This window comes from Doryrhamphus excisus, chromosome 9 (assembly GCF_030265055.1).
Source record: "Doryrhamphus excisus isolate RoL2022-K1 chromosome 9, RoL_Dexc_1.0, whole genome shotgun sequence".
Classification (NCBI taxonomy): Eukaryota; Metazoa; Chordata; class Actinopteri; order Syngnathiformes; family Syngnathidae; genus Doryrhamphus; species Doryrhamphus excisus.
The window spans coordinates 18,218,491-18,240,145 of record NC_080474.1 but is presented as its reverse complement, the minus strand read 5'-3'; the positions used below and the strand labels follow the sequence as shown (position 1 = coordinate 18,240,145).

The 21,655-nt window shown below is 39.9% G+C and overlaps 2 protein-coding genes across 4 annotated transcripts; one reads left to right on the top strand and one right to left on the bottom strand.

The window, feature by feature from the left end:
- The first annotated feature begins 12,856 nt into the window (after window positions 1-12,856).
- Window positions 12,857-18,704, top strand: LOC131136268 (polypeptide N-acetylgalactosaminyltransferase 5). 2 transcript variants are annotated; one of them, XM_058082940.1, is made up of 11 exons: window positions 12,857-13,222; window positions 13,319-14,062; window positions 14,144-14,310; window positions 15,379-15,498; window positions 15,612-15,747; window positions 15,829-15,948; window positions 16,032-16,149; window positions 17,285-17,614; window positions 17,681-17,761; window positions 17,867-18,019; window positions 18,146-18,704. In XM_058082940.1, the coding sequence occupies exons 1-11, from the start codon at window positions 13,212-13,214 to the stop codon at window positions 18,284-18,286; spliced, it is 2,121 nt and encodes a 706-aa protein (XP_057938923.1). In that variant the 5' UTR covers window positions 12,857-13,211; the 3' UTR covers window positions 18,287-18,704. The 2 variants fall into 2 exon arrangements, with proteins under 2 accessions (XP_057938923.1, XP_057938920.1); XM_058082937.1 differs by having other exon boundaries at window positions 12,857-14,062.
- On the bottom strand, window positions 18,649-20,584 carry LOC131136269 (ermin-like). Of its 2 annotated transcripts, none has more exons than XM_058082942.1 (2): window positions 19,592-20,584; window positions 18,649-19,473 (listed from the first exon to the last, which is right to left on the bottom strand). In XM_058082942.1, the coding sequence occupies exons 1-2, from the start codon at window positions 20,040-20,042 to the stop codon at window positions 19,229-19,231; spliced, it is 696 nt and encodes a 231-aa protein (XP_057938925.1). In that variant the 5' UTR covers window positions 20,043-20,584; the 3' UTR covers window positions 18,649-19,228. The 2 variants fall into 2 exon arrangements, with proteins under 2 accessions (XP_057938925.1, XP_057938924.1); XM_058082941.1 differs by having other exon boundaries at window positions 18,707-19,515; window positions 19,592-20,580.
- Window positions 20,585-21,655: the final 1,071 nt, after the last annotated feature.

Genomic DNA, 21,655 nt, shown 5'->3' with positions numbered 1-21,655 from the left:
TAATCAGAAAAAAAGTTACTTATACCTTTTTCCATTCTTCAGTAATCAGCAGTAGAACATAGATAGGTTTCAGGAAAATATTGGTTTCTGACTAAAAAAAAATTATATAACATTGCTTATAAATTAACCTGGCACTTTGTTATACCTCCCAATGAACATCATAAAAAGCTCCCGAGAGAGGAGGAAATACCCACCCAGCACTTTTGGTGTTTGACTCTCACGACCATCATAAAGGATAGAGCTTGTATTTGTTACTATGAAAGTAATAAATAAGCAGCGCAGTGGTCTTGTTATTGTTTTATTTGTTCCCCTACCTCTTTAGCTTACTCCTCCAAAAATCCACAGAGTAAAGGTAAGGAGTTGGGAAAACATAGATGGGTTTAGACCTTTAAAGTTCTTCAATAATAAAATCGGCACGTCTTTTTGAATTATTAACCAATAAGTACGTGTATCTCAATACTTGTGTCAAAGGAGTGTGTTAAAATGCCACAAATGCGAATGCCAAGAAAATGAATGAATGTCCACTCTCCATGCTGCACTAAAAGCTAGGTAAAATCACCTCAATACAATAATGTTATTGCCATAGCGCCGGTGCATACACAGTAAACCCCCCACTACCTCAACGGCACCCAACAGCACTCGCCTGAAGCAACACCTACCATGGTAAATGTTTATCCATGTGGACTCCCATCTCATGCTGTTTTTGTCTCTGTGTGCAGGAGGTGGCGGCCCGGTCAGGAACAAGTATGGCGGGGAAAGGAGCGCAGGCTTGCATGTCTGCAGGGCGTTCCATAGAGCATGATCATGAAAGGCTGAAACATGGAGGAAAGTGCAAAAGGTTGAGACGTGGAAAACGTCTTTCTTGTGCAAGTCAGTTAATTTCCTCTTCCACCCCCCCAACACACCCCCCCAACACTGTGGTTCCGCATCACTCCTCTATTACGTTTTGAGCACTGGGAAAACATAATACAAATCGCACTGCTGAACCCAAAAGAAATCAAATCATTACACTCTCAAATGGAAAAACGGAAACCAGTGAAAAATGAAATTAAATTGTTATTTTTCCAACCTTCGAATTCACATCACAAGGAACTGATCACATGTTTTTGGCGTCTTTTGCCTCGAGCCGTATGATATTACTTTTAAATACAGAATGCTGGCAATAGCAGAAGAGAAGAGTCCAATCTGGGGTACCTCTCCCTGACAGCTTCAATCAAAACACTCAAATGAATGTACTTCTTTGGAGCTCCATCAGCTGTAAACTGTTATTGATCCCAACAAATGAAATTTGTTCACTTTAATCGATCAAACACATTATCTGCGTTTTCCAGTCTATTACCAGCAAGTGGAAGCTGGGAAAGCGTCAATAAATAGAGTCGGGTCACCCTGGGTAGATTCCTTTCAAGCTAAGCGGGCTATATATATATATATATATATATATATATATATATATATATATATATATACAGCTGATAAAAAAACAAGCACTTATACTTAAAGGTAATGGACCTGCATCATGACTAAACAGTAACTGTCTGCTGTGTGGAAACGTGGAAAAGCACTTGGGCAGCACCTTGAAGGTCTACAGATACTTGACAATGTACTGTATACTTACCCCCGGTCTCTTCTGTCCCTATTAATACCTACCCCTTCCATCCCAATCTCACCCCACCTCCACAGGCACACACATGAAAGCCTTCCAGCTGGCATCCGCCAACTGCACTTGGCAGGTCAGCGGGGAACATGAGAATTAAACCTATATCGCCCCAGAAAGCAATTCTCAAATATCACTAGAGTACAGCACTTCACTAGGGAGCGGCGAGAGAGGAAAAGAGTGTGAATGGAACAAAAAGCTCCTTCTGGCAGGGACTATCGCAGGAGGAAAGTTTACTAAAGCAAGGAGACATGAATGACAGCTAAAGTGCTGAAACGTAGCGTACCCAATGTCGTTTCATATCATAAATGGAAGTCGGCGATCAGAAGGTAGTAACGGCAAATGCAGCTTGCCCAGTTGCACGCAGAAACTGCAAAGGTCTTTAAAAGTAAGTCACTATTTTAAAGTACCGTATTTCCGGACTATAAGTCGCACTTTTTTTCATAGGTTGGCTGTTCCTGCGACTTATACTCCAGAGCGACTTATCAATGAAAAAACTGTTTATGTTACCTTTTCTGTTCTTCTTTATTTTTTGTGTAGCTGAATAACCATTGGGCGGCACGGTGGTCTAGGGGTTAGCGCGCAGACCTCACAGCTAGGAGACCAGGGTTCAATCCCACCCTCTATGTGTGGAGTTTGCATGTTCTCCCCGTGCATGCGTGGGTTTTCTCCGGGTACTCCGGTTTCCTCCCACATTCCAAAAACATGCTAGGTTAATTGGCGACTCCAAATTGTCCATAGGTATGAATGTGAGTGTGAATGGTTGTTTGTCTATATGTGCCCTGTGATTGGCTGGCGACCAGTCCAGGGTGTACCCCGCCTTACGCCCGAAGACAGCTGGGATAAGCTCCAGCACCCCCGCGACCCTCGTGAGGAAAAGCGGTAGAAAATGAATGAATGAATGAATGAATGAATAACCATTGTGTTACCATATCTTACATCTTTTCAGCCTGTTTTCTATTCTTTTATTAATGTTAGAACTTGCCTTCCAAGAGGACGTAATGTCTGTTTTGGTCAAGTAGTTTGTAAAATAAATTACCCATAAAAAATGCAACTTATGTATGTTTTTTTTCTAACTAATTATGCATTTGTGGCTTTGTGCGACTTATACTCCAAAGCCCAAAAAAAATGGTACTTACAATTTATTCATTATTTATTTATGTTAAATCAATGTCATCATTAAATCTATGAATCTATGAATGAGTATAAATCTATGGCAAATATGCAAAGTTACAGCAAAGGTAATCATAAAAAAGAAACTTAGCTGCTGTCAGTAATGTAAGTCAACAATGCACATTTGTTTGTTAGTTTTGCTGATGAATAATAACAAACAGATTTTCATCAGCTGATGTATCATTTGATTGAGGTATGACACCAAAAGGGTATTTATTTGAAAAGTAAAAAAAAATTCTTCAATAGGACATAATAAAAATAAACTGCTACAAGCTGTAGCCATCATAAATGATTGTTACAGTGCTCAATCATTTTTAATTAACTCTTACAATACCAGAGACATACTTCATACTACTACACATACAACTACCGTCACAAAAGCAAAAAAAAAATTTTAGTCGGAAACTAATATTTTCCTGAAACCTATCTATGTTCTAGTGCTGATTACTGAAGAATGGAAAAAAAGTAGAAGTATTTTTTTTTTTCTGATTAAAGACAGGTGCAGGCTGCATCGTGGTCGAGTGGTTCGCGCGCATGCCAAACAGCTAAGAGACCCAAGTTCAATTCCATCCTCGGCCATCTCTGTGTGGAGTTTGCATGTTCTCCCCGTGCATGCGTGGATTTTCTTCGGGTACTCCGGTTTCCTCCCGTATTCCAAAAACATGCTAGGTTAATTGGCGACTCCAAATTGTCCATAGGTATGAATGTGAGTGTGAATGGTTGTTTGTCTATATGTGCCCTGGGATTGGCTGGCGACCAGTCCAGGGTGTACCCTGCCAAAAGTGGTTTTGGCACAATTACAATTTAAAAACTGTTTTGTTTTTTAAAAAATGGTAAAAAGAAAATACACAAAAGAGATCTACAGAAGTTAAAGGATTTAAAAATAGATCAGATGGTGGTTGCGACATAGCTGTTGAAAGGGTGATTAAAATAGTCAATGGACTTGCATAGCGATTTCCTACCTTGGAGGTACTCTAAGTGCTTTGATACTGTTACCACATTTACCTACTGATGACAAAGCATCAGGACCAACCGGGGGTTCAGTCAGTAACTTTAGCATGCTCATGGGAGGATATAGGGTAACAAATCATTTGCATAGCAATATTACACAAGTCATTTCTCTCTTGAGCGTTCAAAGTTGCTTTTACCTCTGAAGTTTTTTGTATGTTTTTGTACTTGAGGCTAATCTGATCAAGTGTTGTCCATCTCTGAATGTCCTTTTTGCATTTCTTCAGACAAACCGCAAAGCTGCGTCCTTACTGGAAATAGGAACAGCAGCCGGGATAGCTCCTTTATTATGGAAAATTATTTTAAACAGTGCAAAACGTTGCAGCCTCATTTCTTCCACGTTTCTGCCACTATCACTCCGGCTATTGATAAGATGTCTAAATTTATTGCGGAATAATTCTGCAGGAAAAGAGATAAAAGGTTGCTGAATAAAATATGAGGCGAAGGCTGTAAATTGTAGCAATGCATATCATTTCATTCAAATGTAGGACGCAATTACCATCTGCTACACTCATCAGTCGCCATCCTTTATGACTTAATTATATGTTTAATGCTATCAGATCAAGGAAAGGGCAAAACAGATGAATGAGAGAAACACAGGAAAGACTGGGCAACAAGACAAAAGGCAGATGAAAAGCAACATAAAGGGGTGGAATTGATTTCATTCACTGGGAAATAGGAAACGTTAATTCTGATACAATGTTCCTTCATCTCCGGTGCCTTTCTAAGATAATACAGCCAGCATGTTCCCAATTTGTCTCATAGCAGTCAAACAAAAGGAGTCAACTTCTTCGACATCATTCATTTCGTGAGCACAGCAATCCTTTCCAACCGTGTTGGAGGCATGTGAAAGAATGCTCTGAATGAAATATATTATGGGAAAAAGTTGTAACAAAATTTGGAAAAAAAAATTGTTGATTTTAAACTCTGATTGGTACTTGTATTGTATATTTCTTAGCTACCTTTTGATTGTTAAGTTGCTGAGTGATGAGTTTAGCGTTGACACCATGAGTCAAACTGCCTTTTCTAAGATAATACAGCCAGCATGTTCCCAATTTGGTCTCATAGCAGTCAAACAAAAGGAGTCAACTTCTTCGACATCATTCATTTTGTGAGCACAGCATTCCTTTCCAACCGTGCAAGCCTGAATCTTCATCTAAGGAAGCTTTATTCACCAGCTGAATAAATCAGCTTTGGAATGCTTTGAATGAAATATATTATGGGGGGAAAGTTATAACAAAGTTTGAAAAAAAATGTTGATTTTAAACTCTGATTGGTACTTGTATTGTATATTTCTTAGCTACCTTTTGATTGTTAAGTTGCTGAGTGATGAGTTTAGCGTTGACACCATGAGTCAAACTGTTATATACATTTCCAATGGATTGTCATAAGCTACCCGGTGTGCTCATGGCACACCACAATGTGCCATTTTATGATGTCTTATATATGTACAAATATGTTTTTCTCTCTAAATTTTGTGGTTGTGGCTTAAACACCAGTTGCGTCGGTACTGTAAATTGATTTACTTAAAAGGGAAAAGTTAGTATAGACAAGTTTTGCTGAATTTTGCCAACAAGAACGTGTGATGGAACAATGTTGCGTGATAAATTAAACATGGAGTCCTAATTGCAAAATAAAAGTTGGAGATTATTATGCTGTCTACAAGCTGAGAGGTGCTTGCCGATAGTGGGTATGCTGGAGCCTATCCCATAGGCGTTGTACACCCTGGACTGGTGGCCAGCCAAACACAGGGCACATATAGACAAACAAATTTTATTTCCACAATGTGCTTGGGCCAATAAAAACAAGCCACGGGCCACAAATGGCCCCTAGGGCGCACTTTGGACAGCTGTCCTGATTTTACGTTAATTCTGTCAGCAACCACAACTCTCGATGAGGATACATGTTAGCTTCCTTCGGCGCAAAGAAAAAATTAAAGAGAGAAGGGCAGCTGGAACAAATCAACGATTTACAAGTCATTTTTATTGCAAATGCTGATCCAAAATCGAAGGAGAAAATGTTGCCAACGAGTAGTTCTTATAATAAATTCTTATTTTGATGTAAAATAACCCCTTTTGTGTTGTTTATATTTAGATATTTGTCACAAAAGCAACAATTTTTTTAGTCGGAAACTAATATTTTCCTGAAACCTATCTATGTTCTACTGCTGATTACTGAAGAATGGAAAAAGGTAGAAGTAAATTAACTTTTTCGGATTAAAGACAGGTGCCGGCCTCACAGCTAAGAGACCCGAGTTCAATTCCACCCTCTGCCATCTCTGTGTGGAGTTTATTATATTGTGATAAAAAAAACGTCGGCCTACTTTTATGTTACCTACTGTATAATGCTGTCTGGTGCATTATCCTGTATGAATGAAAACTTCACAATACTTGAACTTTTTGTGTGTGTTTATAGATGCAAATCATGTAAGTCAGCATCCACAAAGCAAAGTGGGTTTGTCCAAATGGCTGTGGGCTAAAAAGCCAGCCAGTGGGCATCCCAGGTGCCAGCGGGCACTGTCCTAACTGTGTACCTTTGGCCAGAACTCATTACAGGGTGACATTTAGGCCTGCTGCTGTCCATGCCAAGTCAGCCTTCTGGATGGAGACAAATTATGTAGTTATTTTTTATGTCAGACATTAAGTCATGTCCGATGGGAACCAAATTAGTATCACCTTCATGTCACCTAAAAGGAAAGTGACAAATGCGGCAGACGTCTTAAACGGGGGGCGTCATTTTGCTTATTGTGTAAAACATTGTCATCCAACACTCATGACAAGAATAAGCGTACAACATGAACACTTGCTCGGTCTAATGATATTCCAATACAGTAAAAGCTGTCAAATATTCTATATTTAAAAACACCAGACTTGATCACCAAAACAACAGCCCTTTATTGCTAGTTTGAGAAATCTCACAACACAGTAAAAAAAAAAAGGGCTACTGTTTCAACCCCCGATGTTGCTTCCTGTCTAACCACCACTCAAATCTTCGGGAAGACATTTACTGTACACACACCAGCACAGGTTTTAGGGGTGTTACTTGTTGTCTAGAGGGCTCTAATAATGTTTAGATGGATGGTAATTCAGTCTAGTACCAATTAGCCTCGATAAACAAGGGCTCGCTGTATACCACTCACTTTTCAAGGGTGTATACTTTGGGAATGTTATAGTCCGGCTTGTGTAGGTTCTTCTGGTGAGGCACTGACGCCGTTTTTACGGTAATACAAGAAAGAGAAGCTTATAATTCACTTTCTTTAAAATAACTTAAGTGCAATTTATTTATTTATTTTTACTGAAAAATACTGCCCCATGATTGGCTGGTGTACCCTGCCTCTCGCCTGAAGAGAGCTGGGATAGGCTCCAGCACCGCCACCACCCTCGTGAGGATAATCGGTAGAAAATGAATGAATGAAAAATACTTTTACTTTTACTTGTATTTGAAGTGCGGCTGCACAGTGTAGAGTGGTTAGCACGCAGGCCTCACAGCTAGGAGACCCAAGTTCAATTCCACCCTCGGCCATCTCTGTGTGGAGTTTGCATGTTCTCCCCAGGACTTATGATGGATGCATTGTATCATCTCTATTGTAACTCCTTGCTCCATTGCTGCAGGTGTGGAAGTGCACTAATCCTACTAAAATGTCTTATATATACAGTATATAAAAGCAAAGCTATGTTAAAACAATCATTATATGTATTATATTGTATTATTTATAATACGTCTCTCAGAAAAGGTTCGGTGCTCCTTTCTTGCTTCATAAAGGCTTTTCTGTACTTTAAATAGAAACGTGAGCTTAATGTGACCACTGCAGCTTGACCAAAACAGGAACAGAACTAGAGCGCCATCTTGTGGACGAAATACAATATAACTATATAACAAAAATCCTGTGGTATTTATATTTATGTGTCCTCTTGACGGCCATGTAAATGATGGGCCTGTAGAAGATGTTCAGGTTTGTTTAAATATTTGTATGAGAAGACGTGAAGGCGATGAGGGAAATACATTAAATGTGTCATTGCTGCACAATCAAAGTTGCAGTAAACGATTTACGACATTTAGAACGTTAGAGCACATTAGAGGACAATTAAGGTGGGAAATAACCAAGTGAGCAGACCACACTAGCTTGCAGGTACGGCCTGTGGGGAGGGGGGGTGGGGGGGGGGCAGAATAAATCAAAGTTGTTTGTCTGTTTTGCCTTATTGGCTAAATTATAGATAATTGCTCATTTGAAGTATTCTGCATTCTTACATTTTCTTACTTTGAGCACACAACAAACAGAAACAACAGAATGAAATTGATTAGGAGTTAATTGTGCAAAGGTCTGCTTGATTGTGGGGGTGGGGGGGGGACCATCTGTCAAGCTGTACATTCACTAATTCCAATCATATTTCATTAAAAGTGCTAACAAATTGCATACATCATAGTTAGGGTGGAAACTACCGCGGGAACTGTTATGAAACAAATTAGATTTTACAATGAAGGGAAATTACATCACATAACAAAATATTATAGTCGCCTCCCCAAGCCATATTTCTTAATGAATTCTCTAATGAATTTAATTCGCACAATGTGCATAATTTGGAGACGAAAATGTCAGTGGGTCAGACTTAACCGTGCTGTTGCCGGCTGTCTATATCAACGACAGACGTGTTGGCAAAACATGACCCTTATGTAAATGACACACGGCCACCGTTGTAAATGTAATTGCGGAATCTAATTAGCACGTTGTAAAGGTATCATATGAGTACGTTTAGCTCATTTTACACATAGGCGTATCAATGCACCATTTGCCTCCTCTCTTTTAGTGTAATCCTCTTCATGGGAAATGTCAGGTCATCTTATGGTGCTGATTATGAATGGCATGTATTGCCGGATGACTCAGCATTCCTATATTCATTTCAGAGCCTTCTTGAAGATATGCATCAGGCTGGCAGCTAAAATTTAATTAAATAGCATTTAGTGCCCAACAGGGTGTGCGATAAACCATGCCAAACTCCACCAGCAATACCTAAGCAATTATGAAAATTATGAAAAAAAATCCCAATAATTATTGTCAAAATCCCAATCATTATTGGGATTTTTTCCCCCAATAATTATTGGGATTATTATTTCAAAATCCCAATTTTCCCCCAATAATTATTGGGATTATTATTTCAAAATCCCAATAATTATTGGGGGAAAAAATCCCAATAATAATTGGGATTTTGACAATAATTATTGGGATTTTTTTTCATAATTTTCATAATTATTGGGATTATTGGGATTATTATTTCAAAATCCCAATAATTATTGGGGGGAAAAAATCCCAATAATGATTGGGATTCTTGGGATTTATTGGGATTATTGGGATTATTATTTCAAAATCCCAATAATTGTTGGGGGGAAAAAATCCCAATATTATAAATAATATGATAATTATTGGGATTTTTTTAATAATCCCAACAAATATGAAAAAATCATACCTAAGCAATTATGAAAATTCTGAAAAATAATCCCAATAATTATTGGGATTTTAATTATAATTATTGTGATTTTTTTCATAATTTTCATAATTGCAATTTTCATAAGCAATTATGAAAATTATGAAAAAAATCCAAATAATTATTGGGATTTTAATTATAATTATTGCAATTTTTTTTATAATTTTCATAATTGCTTAGGTATCTCTGGTGGAGTTTACATGGTCTCACACCAGGTATAATAGCCCCTAATCGAAATCCCTAATAAAAAAAAAAACACAGGCTACTTTTGTGGCTACACAAAGCTGAAACTCAATTCTGAACTCCTGACATCACTTCCTGTCCGCCTCGTTTTCAGGTCCCGTGGGAAACACGTTTAATGTAACACACACAAGCATGAGACATGTCTTAAAGGGGAACTTTGTATTGAATTTTGGACTCCTATAGAGCAGCTACACACAATAACCAGCAAAGAAAGTGCTCCAGTTTTTCCAGGATCTGCACCTATCCAGCTGTATTTCTTTAGATTTCATTATTCCCACAAAAACGATCTGTTTTACTGTTTTTGTATGCCCACTTCCGAATTTGTGCCGCTTACTTTATAGGAGTTAATAAATATATTATGGGAAAAAGTTGTAACAAAGTTTGAAAAAAAATGTTGTTGATTTTAAACTCTGATTGGTATTTGTATTGTATATTTCTTAGCGACCTTTTGATTGTTAAGTTGCTGAGTGATGAGTTTAGCGTTCTTTGGAAGATGACGCTATGTGTCAAACTGTTGTATACATTTCCAAATGTAATTAAGCATTTTGAGCCATTCTTTCAGGGCTCACTTCCAAATGCGCAAACCTCATTATCTGAAACTTGGTTTAACACGTAAATACAACATTCTAACTACATTTATAGGTCAGAAAAGTGGAAAAAGCAGAATATGTTGTAGCCGGTAAGAACATACAAAGAGCAATCCAGGTGCCTGTACACTCAGTAGTCTGTGTGCATTACTGGAGGTGGCCATGATTTAACCTTTGTGTAATTGTAATGCGACCCTTGCTTTTTCTCTGCTATGGGAAAAGTGTTCCTCCCCAACCTTTAACCTGTTCAATCGAGACCAAATCCAAATTCACCTAATGATGCCATCATGGGTGTGCATGTAAAAATGTGTGAATAAATGAATAAATTGTGCAGTGGATGAAACCATCTAAGAACTTAACACATGCATTGCAGGGCCTGGGGGTTGTCCTGAGGCGAATCATCTAGCTAACACACTAATGAAAGCGTGTGTAGTGTGGGTAAGGGCAGCCACCGTGGGAGCTACTACTCCTCTCCCTCCTTGTGGTGATGGTGTTGTTAATAGTCTGCATGGAGCCAGTGGGACTCCCTGGAGAGACCTGCTGATGAAGAGAAAAAACCTGTGGCCGCCTTCACTAATCACTGCCTAATGGCTGCACTAACATGGCTTTTACAAATGGGATTGTACATGTGTGCCTGCATATATCTGATATGTACTCTGTGTGTGTGTGTGTGTGTGTGTGTGTATGCGGATTCTTTGTTTGGTTAGTTTAACTGAGTTTAGCGTTTATTATTTTGCGTTTAATGATACACATATCACTTACCGTGTCCATATTATATTAATTACATTGATTTTCTGTTTCTATGATATAGTAGCTTTGTTTTTTATATTGATTTTGAAGAATTTGTTTGCATGTTTGACTCTCATATTGACCACAATCCATTTTAATTGTTCAAATATTTTTGTGTAAAAGTGTAATAAGTTTGTTTTAAGTTCGATAGTGGTGTGTCAGTCATGAATGAATGGGTCAAAAGATCTAGTTTTTTTGTGAACGGAATGAACGAGGTCACCGCATCTAAAATACCCGTTCAGTCGTCAAATGCTTTTTTCTGATTGGTTTGAGAGTCAGTTCACCGCTCCTTTTGCAGAACCGACACTCATCGGCCGACAGTCGGTCATGAATTGAATTAGTTCTTTTCACCCGTTCGTTCATGACCGACACACCACTAAGGGAGATCACAGGCTAATGACCAATTGACCGAAATGAACGGATCTTTTAACTGAATGAACCGGAATGATCCGTTTCACTAAAATGAACGGTTTTGCCCACCACTAGACCCCGCTGAACCACTGTGGCTCAAGTGATGTTGCGTGGGGGAATTCCACCCACAATGAAGACTGAAAGTCATACAAACACATAGTAATACAAAGAACCAATGATTTAAACTTGCTTAAACAAAAAGTATGTAATCTGGTGTAATTTACCATTTAGACCTGATGAGTTAAAACAGTTTGCTCATTTTACTACATTTTCTAATTTGTGTTTTCACTGTGTAAAAGTGACAGGGAAAAAAAGACATATTATAGCAAACCTGTCTTACAGTGTTAAAGTCATACCAGTAGAGGGCGCTTGTGTACCACCAGTTGTATTCATGCCACTATTTGAGTGGGAACATTCGTGGCACTGTACAAGTCACAGTGCGCCATCTGGTGGACATTTGAGTGCATGATTGCACAAGAGCTGCCCTCAAGTACAACTGTTTTCAAAATAAAACAAATAGTTTCACTTCAATACAACACTTTATACCTCAATTAAGCGGAAGAAGATGGGTAGATTTTTTTATGCTTTGAAGAGATAGTTTTATAGCCATAGTCGGTTCCACAAATTCATGTTTGTTGCAGCTCATTATTTAAAAAAAAAACATCGGTAATTTGTCTTTGACAGTTTAACTATTCATATTAGCAAGTCATGCTAGGATAGTTTCCAGCATAACCGCGACCCTAATGAGGATAAGCGGCATATAAAATGACTGATGTTAGCTGTCATGAATGTACATTTGTGTTTATAGTTGTAAGAAGTCTGCATTCAAACCAACCTTCGTGGCCGATCATGTCCCAACATTCTTTGCGCGCTTCCGTCCAGCCCTAAAACAAAGTCAACATCACGGTGCAAAATAGAGAGAATCAAGCGGAAGTGTTGTTTAATTAATAAGTCTTCATTTATTTGTAAATCGTTAGTATTTGTTTGTGACATCACGTACATTTTACTTAAACTTAAAACTTATGTGTTGTTGCTCATCAGTGTTGTAGAAATGAACGAAATAGGCAAAAAAATAATACCTAAACAAATGAGCTATTAATATTACTACTGTTTAATATATCAGGTTTAGCTGTGATTTGGAATCTGTAACATGAGAACACGCAACACAGCCAGGAAGTGTGAGGAAGTGGAATTCTACACTCACAATCGTGCAAAAATATAATTAGCTTATAAAATATTACTATCACATCGTGAATTGTACTTTGAAAACCAGGCGTTTCCGGTTCTGCCCTAGCAAGTTCAGTCTAAAAACGTAGTACCATTTCCTGTCGTGCTCCTCTGCTAATATACTGAACTACATACGGGTAAACACAATTTAATGATTTATTTGTAATTATATTTGAAAAGTTATGCCTTTTCTCTATCTTTTCTCTTTTCTCTATCAGACACCCAAGGCCCACTTTTGTTCGGTATGCGTTGTGTTATTTTGAAATTCAGAGCTCTTTTCCTGTTGTGTTCCTCCAGCTTGTTGTTATGTGGGGCCATTTGTCCAATCAGAGTGGAGTGGCGTGGAAACCTCTGCGTGGAGAAATCTGAATGGGAAATAAGTTTACTTGATTTTGACAGCGGTGTTTATGTGACGCCAGCAGGCGGTAATGTGAAAAAAGTTAGTCGCCGGACAGGTAGATCTTGCTGTGACAAGGTTCAACGTCTTACTAGTAGCATGCCACGCAGGTAGCTAACTTCTCGGTGGGAAGGAAACTTGAACTGAGAATAGAGTTTCCACCCACTAAGATCAGTACAGCTTTTTTTTGTTTGTTTTGTTTTAATTTTTTGTTGTTTTTTGTGTGTGGAAAGGACACAAGGATGATAACAAGGTACTTACGGGATAGTGGGCGGGTTTTGACGTTTGTGTTCGTGGCTTCGGTCATTTGGCTCCTGCTGGACGTTGTTCTTCTCCGAATGTCTTTCAGCGAATTCAACCTTCAGCAGCTGAAGGAGCGAGCGATCAGGGAGAAGAAGCTCCTTAAGCAGCAGGCCAAAGTGAACCAGAATAGGGACTTAAGGTTCCCTGTGCCGAGGATGGACACGCCTGTGATTCCGGAGGAGTACACAGACTGGCTTAGGTCTGAGACCGGGATCCACACACAAGGGGGGAAAAGACATGCGGAAGAGAACTTGAATTTGCAAGACAATCACAGTAATCAAACACTGATTCGAGTGGCTCCTGCTAAAAAGCCTGTGGATTTACTTATGAATGATGCACTGTTATTGGAGAAGAACACAGTAAAGAATGACGCCATTGCAGGAACCCAGCATAGTGTTGATGGGCGAAGAGATGCAGAAATCAATCTGATGAAGACTGCACAGAATATTAAAGATGAGGCCAAGGAAAACCAGGATACAAAGAAGGAACCTACAGTTGAAAGAACACACACACCTACAACAAAGACACATGTATTTAAGGAGAACCACACTGAGATGTTATCAAAAGAGTCAGCAGTCTCCATAAAAGCAGGTGTCCATCAGGTGCTGTCCCTCGATGTGACTGATGCCCCCAGAGACCCCGCTGCCATCGGCCAGTTCGGCCAAGCGGTCGCCATGTCCAGCGACATTGACAAAGAGGTGAAGAAACGATGGGATGAGGGATTTTTTAATGTCTACGTGAGCGAGCAGATCCCAGTGGACCGAGCCATTCCTGACACCAGGCCTGACATGTGAGTCCCATCCGTACATTAGCGGTTCGATAACCCTGCTCATCAAAGCTGACGTATTCTATGTGACTTACCGATCTCCAGCTGCGCCCACAATGTGGTCCACGATGACCTGCCTTCCACTAGTGTGATCTTCTGCTTTGTGGACGAGGTGTGGTCCACCCTGTTGCGCTCCGTCCACAGCGTACTCAATCGATCACCGCCACACCTCATCAAGGAGATCATTCTTGTGGACGACTTTAGCACCAAAGGTAAAGGTGGCTCACTTGTAGACACATCATTAGGTACACCTACACAACCTAATGTCGTCCAGAACAGGAGATGTAGCAAGCTTAGTTTTGAGTGACATTTCCAATTGCCAGCCACAGCCAATCACAGGGTACATATAGTCAAACAACCATTCACACTCACATTCATACCTATGGACAATTTGGAGTCGCCAGTTAACCTAGCATGTTTTTGGAATGTGGGAGGAAACCGGAGTCAAACCCACGCATGCACGGGGAGAACATGCAAACTCCACACAGATATGGCTGAGGGTGGAATTGAACCCGGGTCTCCTAGCTGTGAGGCCTCTCGTGCTACCATATTGACCAAAAAAAAAGGATTACGGTTTCAAAATAACCCACCATGGGGCCAAAGAGAACTGCACTGCGTCAGACTGCAGGGTGTTCCTAATATTTTGCCCCTTTCATGTTGGTTTCCAGTATGATGAAGTGGAATTATACAGAAATACATATTCATAAAATGGACCACAATAATAAACATATAGTTACACAAATACATTTTGTACCACTTACGAGGGTCGCAGTGGTGCTGGAGCCTATCCCAGCTGTCTTCGGGCAAGAGGCGGGGTACACGGGCGGGACTGGTAGCCAGCCAATCACAGGGCACATATATGTAGACAAACAACCATTCACACTCACATTCATACCTATGGACAATTTGGAGTCGCTAATTAACCTAGCATGTTTTTGGAATGTGGGAGGAAACCGGAGTTCCCGGAGAAAACCCACGCACCCACATGCAAACTCTACACAGAGATGGCCGAGTGTGGAATCGAACTCGGGACTCCTAGCTGTGTGGCCTGCGTGCTAACTACTCGTCCGCTGTGCAGCCCCTGATAAGAATATCCACTTCCTATTTATTTACACATGCACACATGCATTTTAATGTTGTTTTTGTGATGATCGGAGTGACCCTGAATGCATCTCACGCATGCATGGGGAGAATATGCAACCTTGTTTCCACCTTGTTTGCTTTCCAATTTTGTCAATTATGCTGGAGTTTGACCTCTGAACTTTCATAACCCAATGCAGGTTACCTAAAGGATCAGCTCGACAAGTACATGTCCCGGTTCCCCAAAGTCCGAATCATTCACCTGAAGGAGCGTTACGGCTTGATCAGGGCCCGCTTGGCTGGAGCAGCTGTTGCAAAAGGTGTGTCCTGGTTTTGGCATCGTACAGGAAGTACTTTGAACACCGGCATCTGTCTGTCAAATGTCAACATAACGTAGTTACAGCTGTGAACAGGATGTTTGCTTTGCACTTAGGTGAAGTTCTTACCTTCCTCGACTCGCACATTGAATGCAACGTGGGCTGGCTGGAGCCTCTGCTGGAGCGGGTCTACCTAAATCGCAGGAAGGTGTCCTGTCCAGTCATCGATGTCATCGATGACCAGGATATGAGGTGACACCAGTCAGTCTGATAACTGGATGTTTTGAAGGGGTCGTTTTTACTGTATGGTTCTGTTTTAAATCCCCATTTTAGTTATAAGAAGGTTGACAGTTTCCAAAGAGGCATTTTCAAATGGCCTCTGCAGTTTCACTGGAGCACTCTATCCAATGAGTACGTTAAGAAGAAGAATATGACCGAGGCTGATCCTATCAGGTACCCAGACACCCTCCTACACTGTTAATTTTGTGACAGTTATTGCATGTAGGTCTTCTTTAAGTCTTGTTTAAATCTCGCAGATGTCCCGTTATGGCTGGAGGACTTTTCTCCATTGACAGGAAATACTTCTATGAACTCGGCGCCTACGATCCAGGCTTGGAAGTGTGGGGTGGAGAGAACATGGAGATTTCCTTTAAGGTAAAGAACAAAACACAGAAAAAAGACAACACAGCTGAATTATTATTTAACAGTCAGGGTGTCATCTTAGAAGGCGAAAATCATTACAGAGCAACTTAACAAAAGATGGCTAAGAAATATACAAGCACAACTTATTCCGATAATGCATTATTACCAGCAGACCAACGTTGATGGTGCGTTCAATGACAAAAAAGTAGGACAAATCGCAGCTCACGTTAAACATTAAAAAACGGTGGGATTTTGAATTCATAGCTACAGTATTGTAATAATTTAAATTACTTTAATATAATTATTAATTTCTATGTATTTTAATGGGTTTTAAAAAAGAAACATTTGTGGATGAGCTTGAGCGCTACTATGCTAATTATAAAGAAAAATAGTAATACAAAAAATATGCTTTCTGACTGTATTGTTTGAAATAATGCCCCTAGTTCTGAAATTGATATACTTTTACATAATATTTGATGTAATTATCGTTGTAGTTGCACATCAAATCATTGACCACAAAGAGATTTCCCCTACTTATTATAAAAACTTATTCATAGCTGTGATTAAATGTGATTCATTGTGAGTTAACTGGACAAAAATGTGATTAATCGTGATCAAATAAAGAGATTTCCACAAAGAGATTTCCCCTACTTATTATAAAAACGTATTTACAGCTGTGATTAAATGTGATTAATCATGAGTTAACTGCAGCCAAAATGTGATTAATCGCAATCCAATACAGAGATTTCCCCTACTTATTATAAAAACGTATTTATAGCTGTGTTTTAAATGTGATTAATCATGAGTTAACTGTGGACAAAATGTGATTAATCGTGATCAAATAAAGAGATTTCCACAAAGAGATTCCCCCTACTTATTATAAAAACCTATTCATAGCTCTGATTTAAATGTGATTAATTGTGAGTTAACTGGACAAAAATGTGATTAATCATGATCAAATAAAGAGATTCAACAGAGATTTCCCCTACTTATTATAAAAATGTATTTATAGCTGTGATTAAATGTGATTAATTGTGAGTTAACTGTGGGCCCCAAATGTGATTAATCGCGATTAATCGATCGACAGCCCTGATACATATACAGAAATTGTTCAAATAATGTCTCCCTTCTATTAAACACTGAACAGATCTGGATGTGTGGGGGTGAAATTGAGATCATCCCCTGCTCTCGAGTGGGACACATTTTCCGGAAACAGAGCCCACATAATTTCCCAAAGGACAAACGTAGGACAGTGGAGCGCAACTTGGCCAGGGTGGCCGAAGTCTGGCTGGACGAGTACAAGGAGCTTTTCTACGGCCATGACAACCACCACCTGTTGGACAAAAGCGTCATGGACGTGGGCAACCTCACCGAGCTGATCGAGCTGAGGAACAGACTCAAGTGCAAGAGCTTCAAATGGTACCTGGATAACGTCTATCCGGAGATGGTTGCTCCGTTGGTCAAAGCTAAAGGCCTTGTAAGTTCATTTTTGCAGGGTTAGTTTATACTGAATGCAACTTTGATTGACTTGGATTTATTGCAGGTCTTCAATCGGGGGTTAAGAAAATGTCTCACTCAGAAGAAAGGTTCTCTCTCCTTTATGATTTGTGACTTAGGAAACCAGGTAGGTTTGATTTTGCTATCGAAAACTCAAAGCATGTATACTATACCGCATGTGGAAAATGTTCACTTAAAGTACCTCAAACTACTTTGTACTTTTTTTCCACAGCGTCAGCACTTTAATTACACGTGGCTGAAGCAAATCCGCCAGCAGGACTTGTGTGTTGCACCCGAGGTCAAATATAACAGCTTAGTTATGGAGTCATGTGACCCTGCTAATGATGGACAACGCTGGCTTCACAAATCTTCCAACTCTGAACTGGTAGGTTGCCTTTAGGGTGTAGTATTTACTCTTTAGTAATAATAATAATAACATATTTGATATATGGAGTACTTTGCATGGTAAAAGGAAACACAATAACAAGGTGTCTTGTTTGTCTTTTTCTAGCCCGAGCACATGGTCGTCGAGTCTTCTCCCAACCACATGTGCCTGGAAGCAGCCCCTCAGGGTGACCAAATTCGTCTCGCCCCGTGCGATGCCAAAACATTATTTCAGAAATGGACGTTTACAAACTACTTTTCTCAGTGAAGAGACTCAACAACTCTAATTTGTGCTGCAGGTCTTTTCCTTGGAGCCTGTTTACATGTGCAATGTTTTCATGACCACATCCCTTTCTTTATGACCCCATTGCCTGTGTACTGTATATACTTTTCACGTGAATTGCACATTTGATACACTCCAAAGTAAGTACCATAGTTACTAAACAGCGATTATGTGCCTCGTGTTTCCTGTGAATTAATTAAACTGATACTTGATATAAAACATGTTAAGCAATTATGGACATAGCTGTTTTTAAGGTGTTTACTTCAGGTACAACAACTGTGGTTTTAAAGGCTGCATTATTAGGTGGTGGGAATTGCATTGTGTTATTTTGTCACTAGAGGGAGGCCTTTAATTGTGATATTCTATAGAATATTTTGCAAAAACATGCAAATAAAATGACCAAAGGCAGAATTGAAATGGTAGTTATGTGTTTATTTCACATCCATTATTCAACATTAAGATCTAAAACCCTGAGCTGGTTAACTGTGGATTTATGCATCATCAAGAGCAATGCATTTTAATACATATTTAGCAGGAATATACAAAATATTAACCATATCAATCAAAATATTTTAAACTAAATTGAGTGTATTGCCATATTGACACAAACGCAATGGAGCATTGGTTAGCATCATAAATCCGCCTCATGCAGAAGGTCCAACTCTTAACTAAAATGCTAATGGTTTAATTTCATTTGAACATGCATCAGATTACAATTGAATGCATCACATAATCAGTTCACAGTTCCACATGTCCAAAAGGAGTAGGAAGAAGCAAAGCTTATTAAATCCTACCCCTCCATCTGGTACTTTTACAATCAGTAACTGTTACATTTGTTCACTTCCTGCTTTCATAATATAGTTTAAGTTTTTTTTTTATCTCGTGCCGAAGTACGAGGTGAAAAATAAAAAAAGTGTGAATTAGCAACTACAAATTCATCATGATGCACTCAAATTCCTCGATCTTCTGTCGGGTGTTTCCTCGTCGGATCTTGCGGTAGGAGACAGAGCTGTATTTGGAGGCTATGAGATGGTTGAAGGACTTCTGGGACTTCTTTGACAGAGGAAGAGTGGAGTAGCCAGGTACGGGGTCCAACTGCGGAACATCAGGATCATCCATGTTGGAGGCGTCTTCCGATTCGGAGCCTGAGCCAAGCTGGTTAGAGACGCTTTCTACATGCAATGGTTCAACGCCCGGAGCTTGTGTCTGCTCCTCTTCCATGTAATGAAAGATACATGTCTTCTCGAAATTCTCAATTAATTTAACTGCTTATTTTGATTGCGTACATACCTTCATTTGATGAAACACTGTCCTCGGATCTTCCTAGCTTGCAGGTTAACGAATCGCTTTCATGGGTCTCCATCTCCGGACAACTCGGCTCAGTTCCCACAGCCTGGAGACCCTCGCCTGTCTCTTCTGATTCCGTCCACAGCGCCTCCAGAGCACCTTCACTCCTCTCCGACGGTTGAGCATCAACACCGGCCACCTCGCTGTTATAAAGACGCCTGCATCGACCAGGATCACAGGATCTGTTTGCTTTCATGTTCTCCTGGGTTTGGTCTTCATCGCTGTAGAACACAGAGTCATCCCCCTCCTCTACTGACCACACATCTATCTCCTCTGGGTTTGGGTTTTGAACGTTCTCATTCCCGAATCCGCAAATGATCTCCAGTACCTGCGACGCCATTACGTCTTCCTCCACTTGGTAATCCACTGGTTTTGGACTGTGCTGCATCTCCATCTTTAAAAACGGTCCAACTTTGTGTGGTTCTGGTATACTTGAGTCACAGGTCCAAGATCCTTAGACGTAGCATTGCACTAACAATGTTTGCTAAATGGCGGTGGTGCAGGGTGAAGCTCCGTACTAAGCTCTCCGTTGCTTGTACAATTGTTTGACTTCAAGTGTTGAATCGCCCAATGAAGAGAGTTTTTGTTGTGGGCACAACAAAGCCCCTTTGTGGCTCAGGCTCAGGCAACATACAGAGGAATTGTATCCAATCTGTAATCTGTCCAGGGTGACCAAACTGCAACATTTCCAGTGGGGATTAACATTCTCCCATAGGTTTACCATAGTGTGATTATGTGTCCAGTTCCAGCCTACAGTCTTAGTATTTCATACAAACATTGGCTTTAAATTAGTAGATATACATTTTGGGATATTGCTTGAAAATGAACCTGAATATAAGCCGACCCTTTTTTTCCAAGACCCTTATTTGCGTGTATATATTTTATATACATTTATTTCCAGTAGTTCTCAAACAGTTGTCAATTTAAATTCATTCATTCATTCATTATCTACCGCTTTTCCTCACAAGGGTCGAGGGGTGCTGGAGCCTATCTCAGCTTCGGGTGTGAGGCAGGGTACACCCTGGACTCGTCGCCAGCCAATCACAGGGCACATATAGACAAACAACCATTCACACTCACATTCATACCTATGGACAATTTGGAGTCGCTAATTAACCTAGCATGTGGGAGCAAACCGGAGTACCCGGAGAACATGCAAACTCCACACAGAGATGGCCGAGGGTGGAATTGAACCCTGGTCTCCTAGCCGTGAGGTCTGCATGCTAACCACTTGACACCCGTGCAACCCATGAGTGACAGTACAAAAGAATAATTAACCTGTTGGAATTGTTTACATCTGTAACTCTAGATGCTAGCTATAGGACAACTGGTCTTTTTTAGGCTATTCAAAGGGAAAAAATACAGTTTTATATTTTGGTAAATATGGTAATTTTCAACATCCAATGAAGTGGGTCGCAATTTTTTTGTCATGCCCCAACTGGGAGACAAAAATGGTTCCGCATCTTCCCGATTTGAAATGCTGTATAGAGAAACTTTTGTGCTTCCTGTTTTTATTTATTCCAGCTTCATAGGATTAAACAGCGATTAACGATTAGCCATGTGGTGGAACCCGAATCTGGAAGTAGAGACTGGACAGTCTGAAGTTTCTCAACAGGTTACTCCAAGACGTCTCTCAATGGTAAGCAGCTCTAGCATTGGTAACATGTAATGTGGTCATTAAACAAGGGTGGAGTAAATTTAGAACAAGAATTTTCTAAAGACAGAACAGACAGAATTTTGGGTCAGAAGCAGGAAATCCGTGAAAACACTTAAGGTGCAAAATCTAACGCTTTCTGTATGGGTTATTGTGTGTAGCTCCTCTATAGGAGTCCACAAGTCAATATAAAGTGCATAATAGGTGGCTCAGTCTTGGCGACTAATGATAATAGAAACATCTGCGTGCTATCGAAGTATTTTAATAAGTGTCACCAACAAAATAAAACCCCAAAATATTACATATATGAAGTATTGTTATTGAACGTTTATGGGTTGAAGCGACAGCCTGCT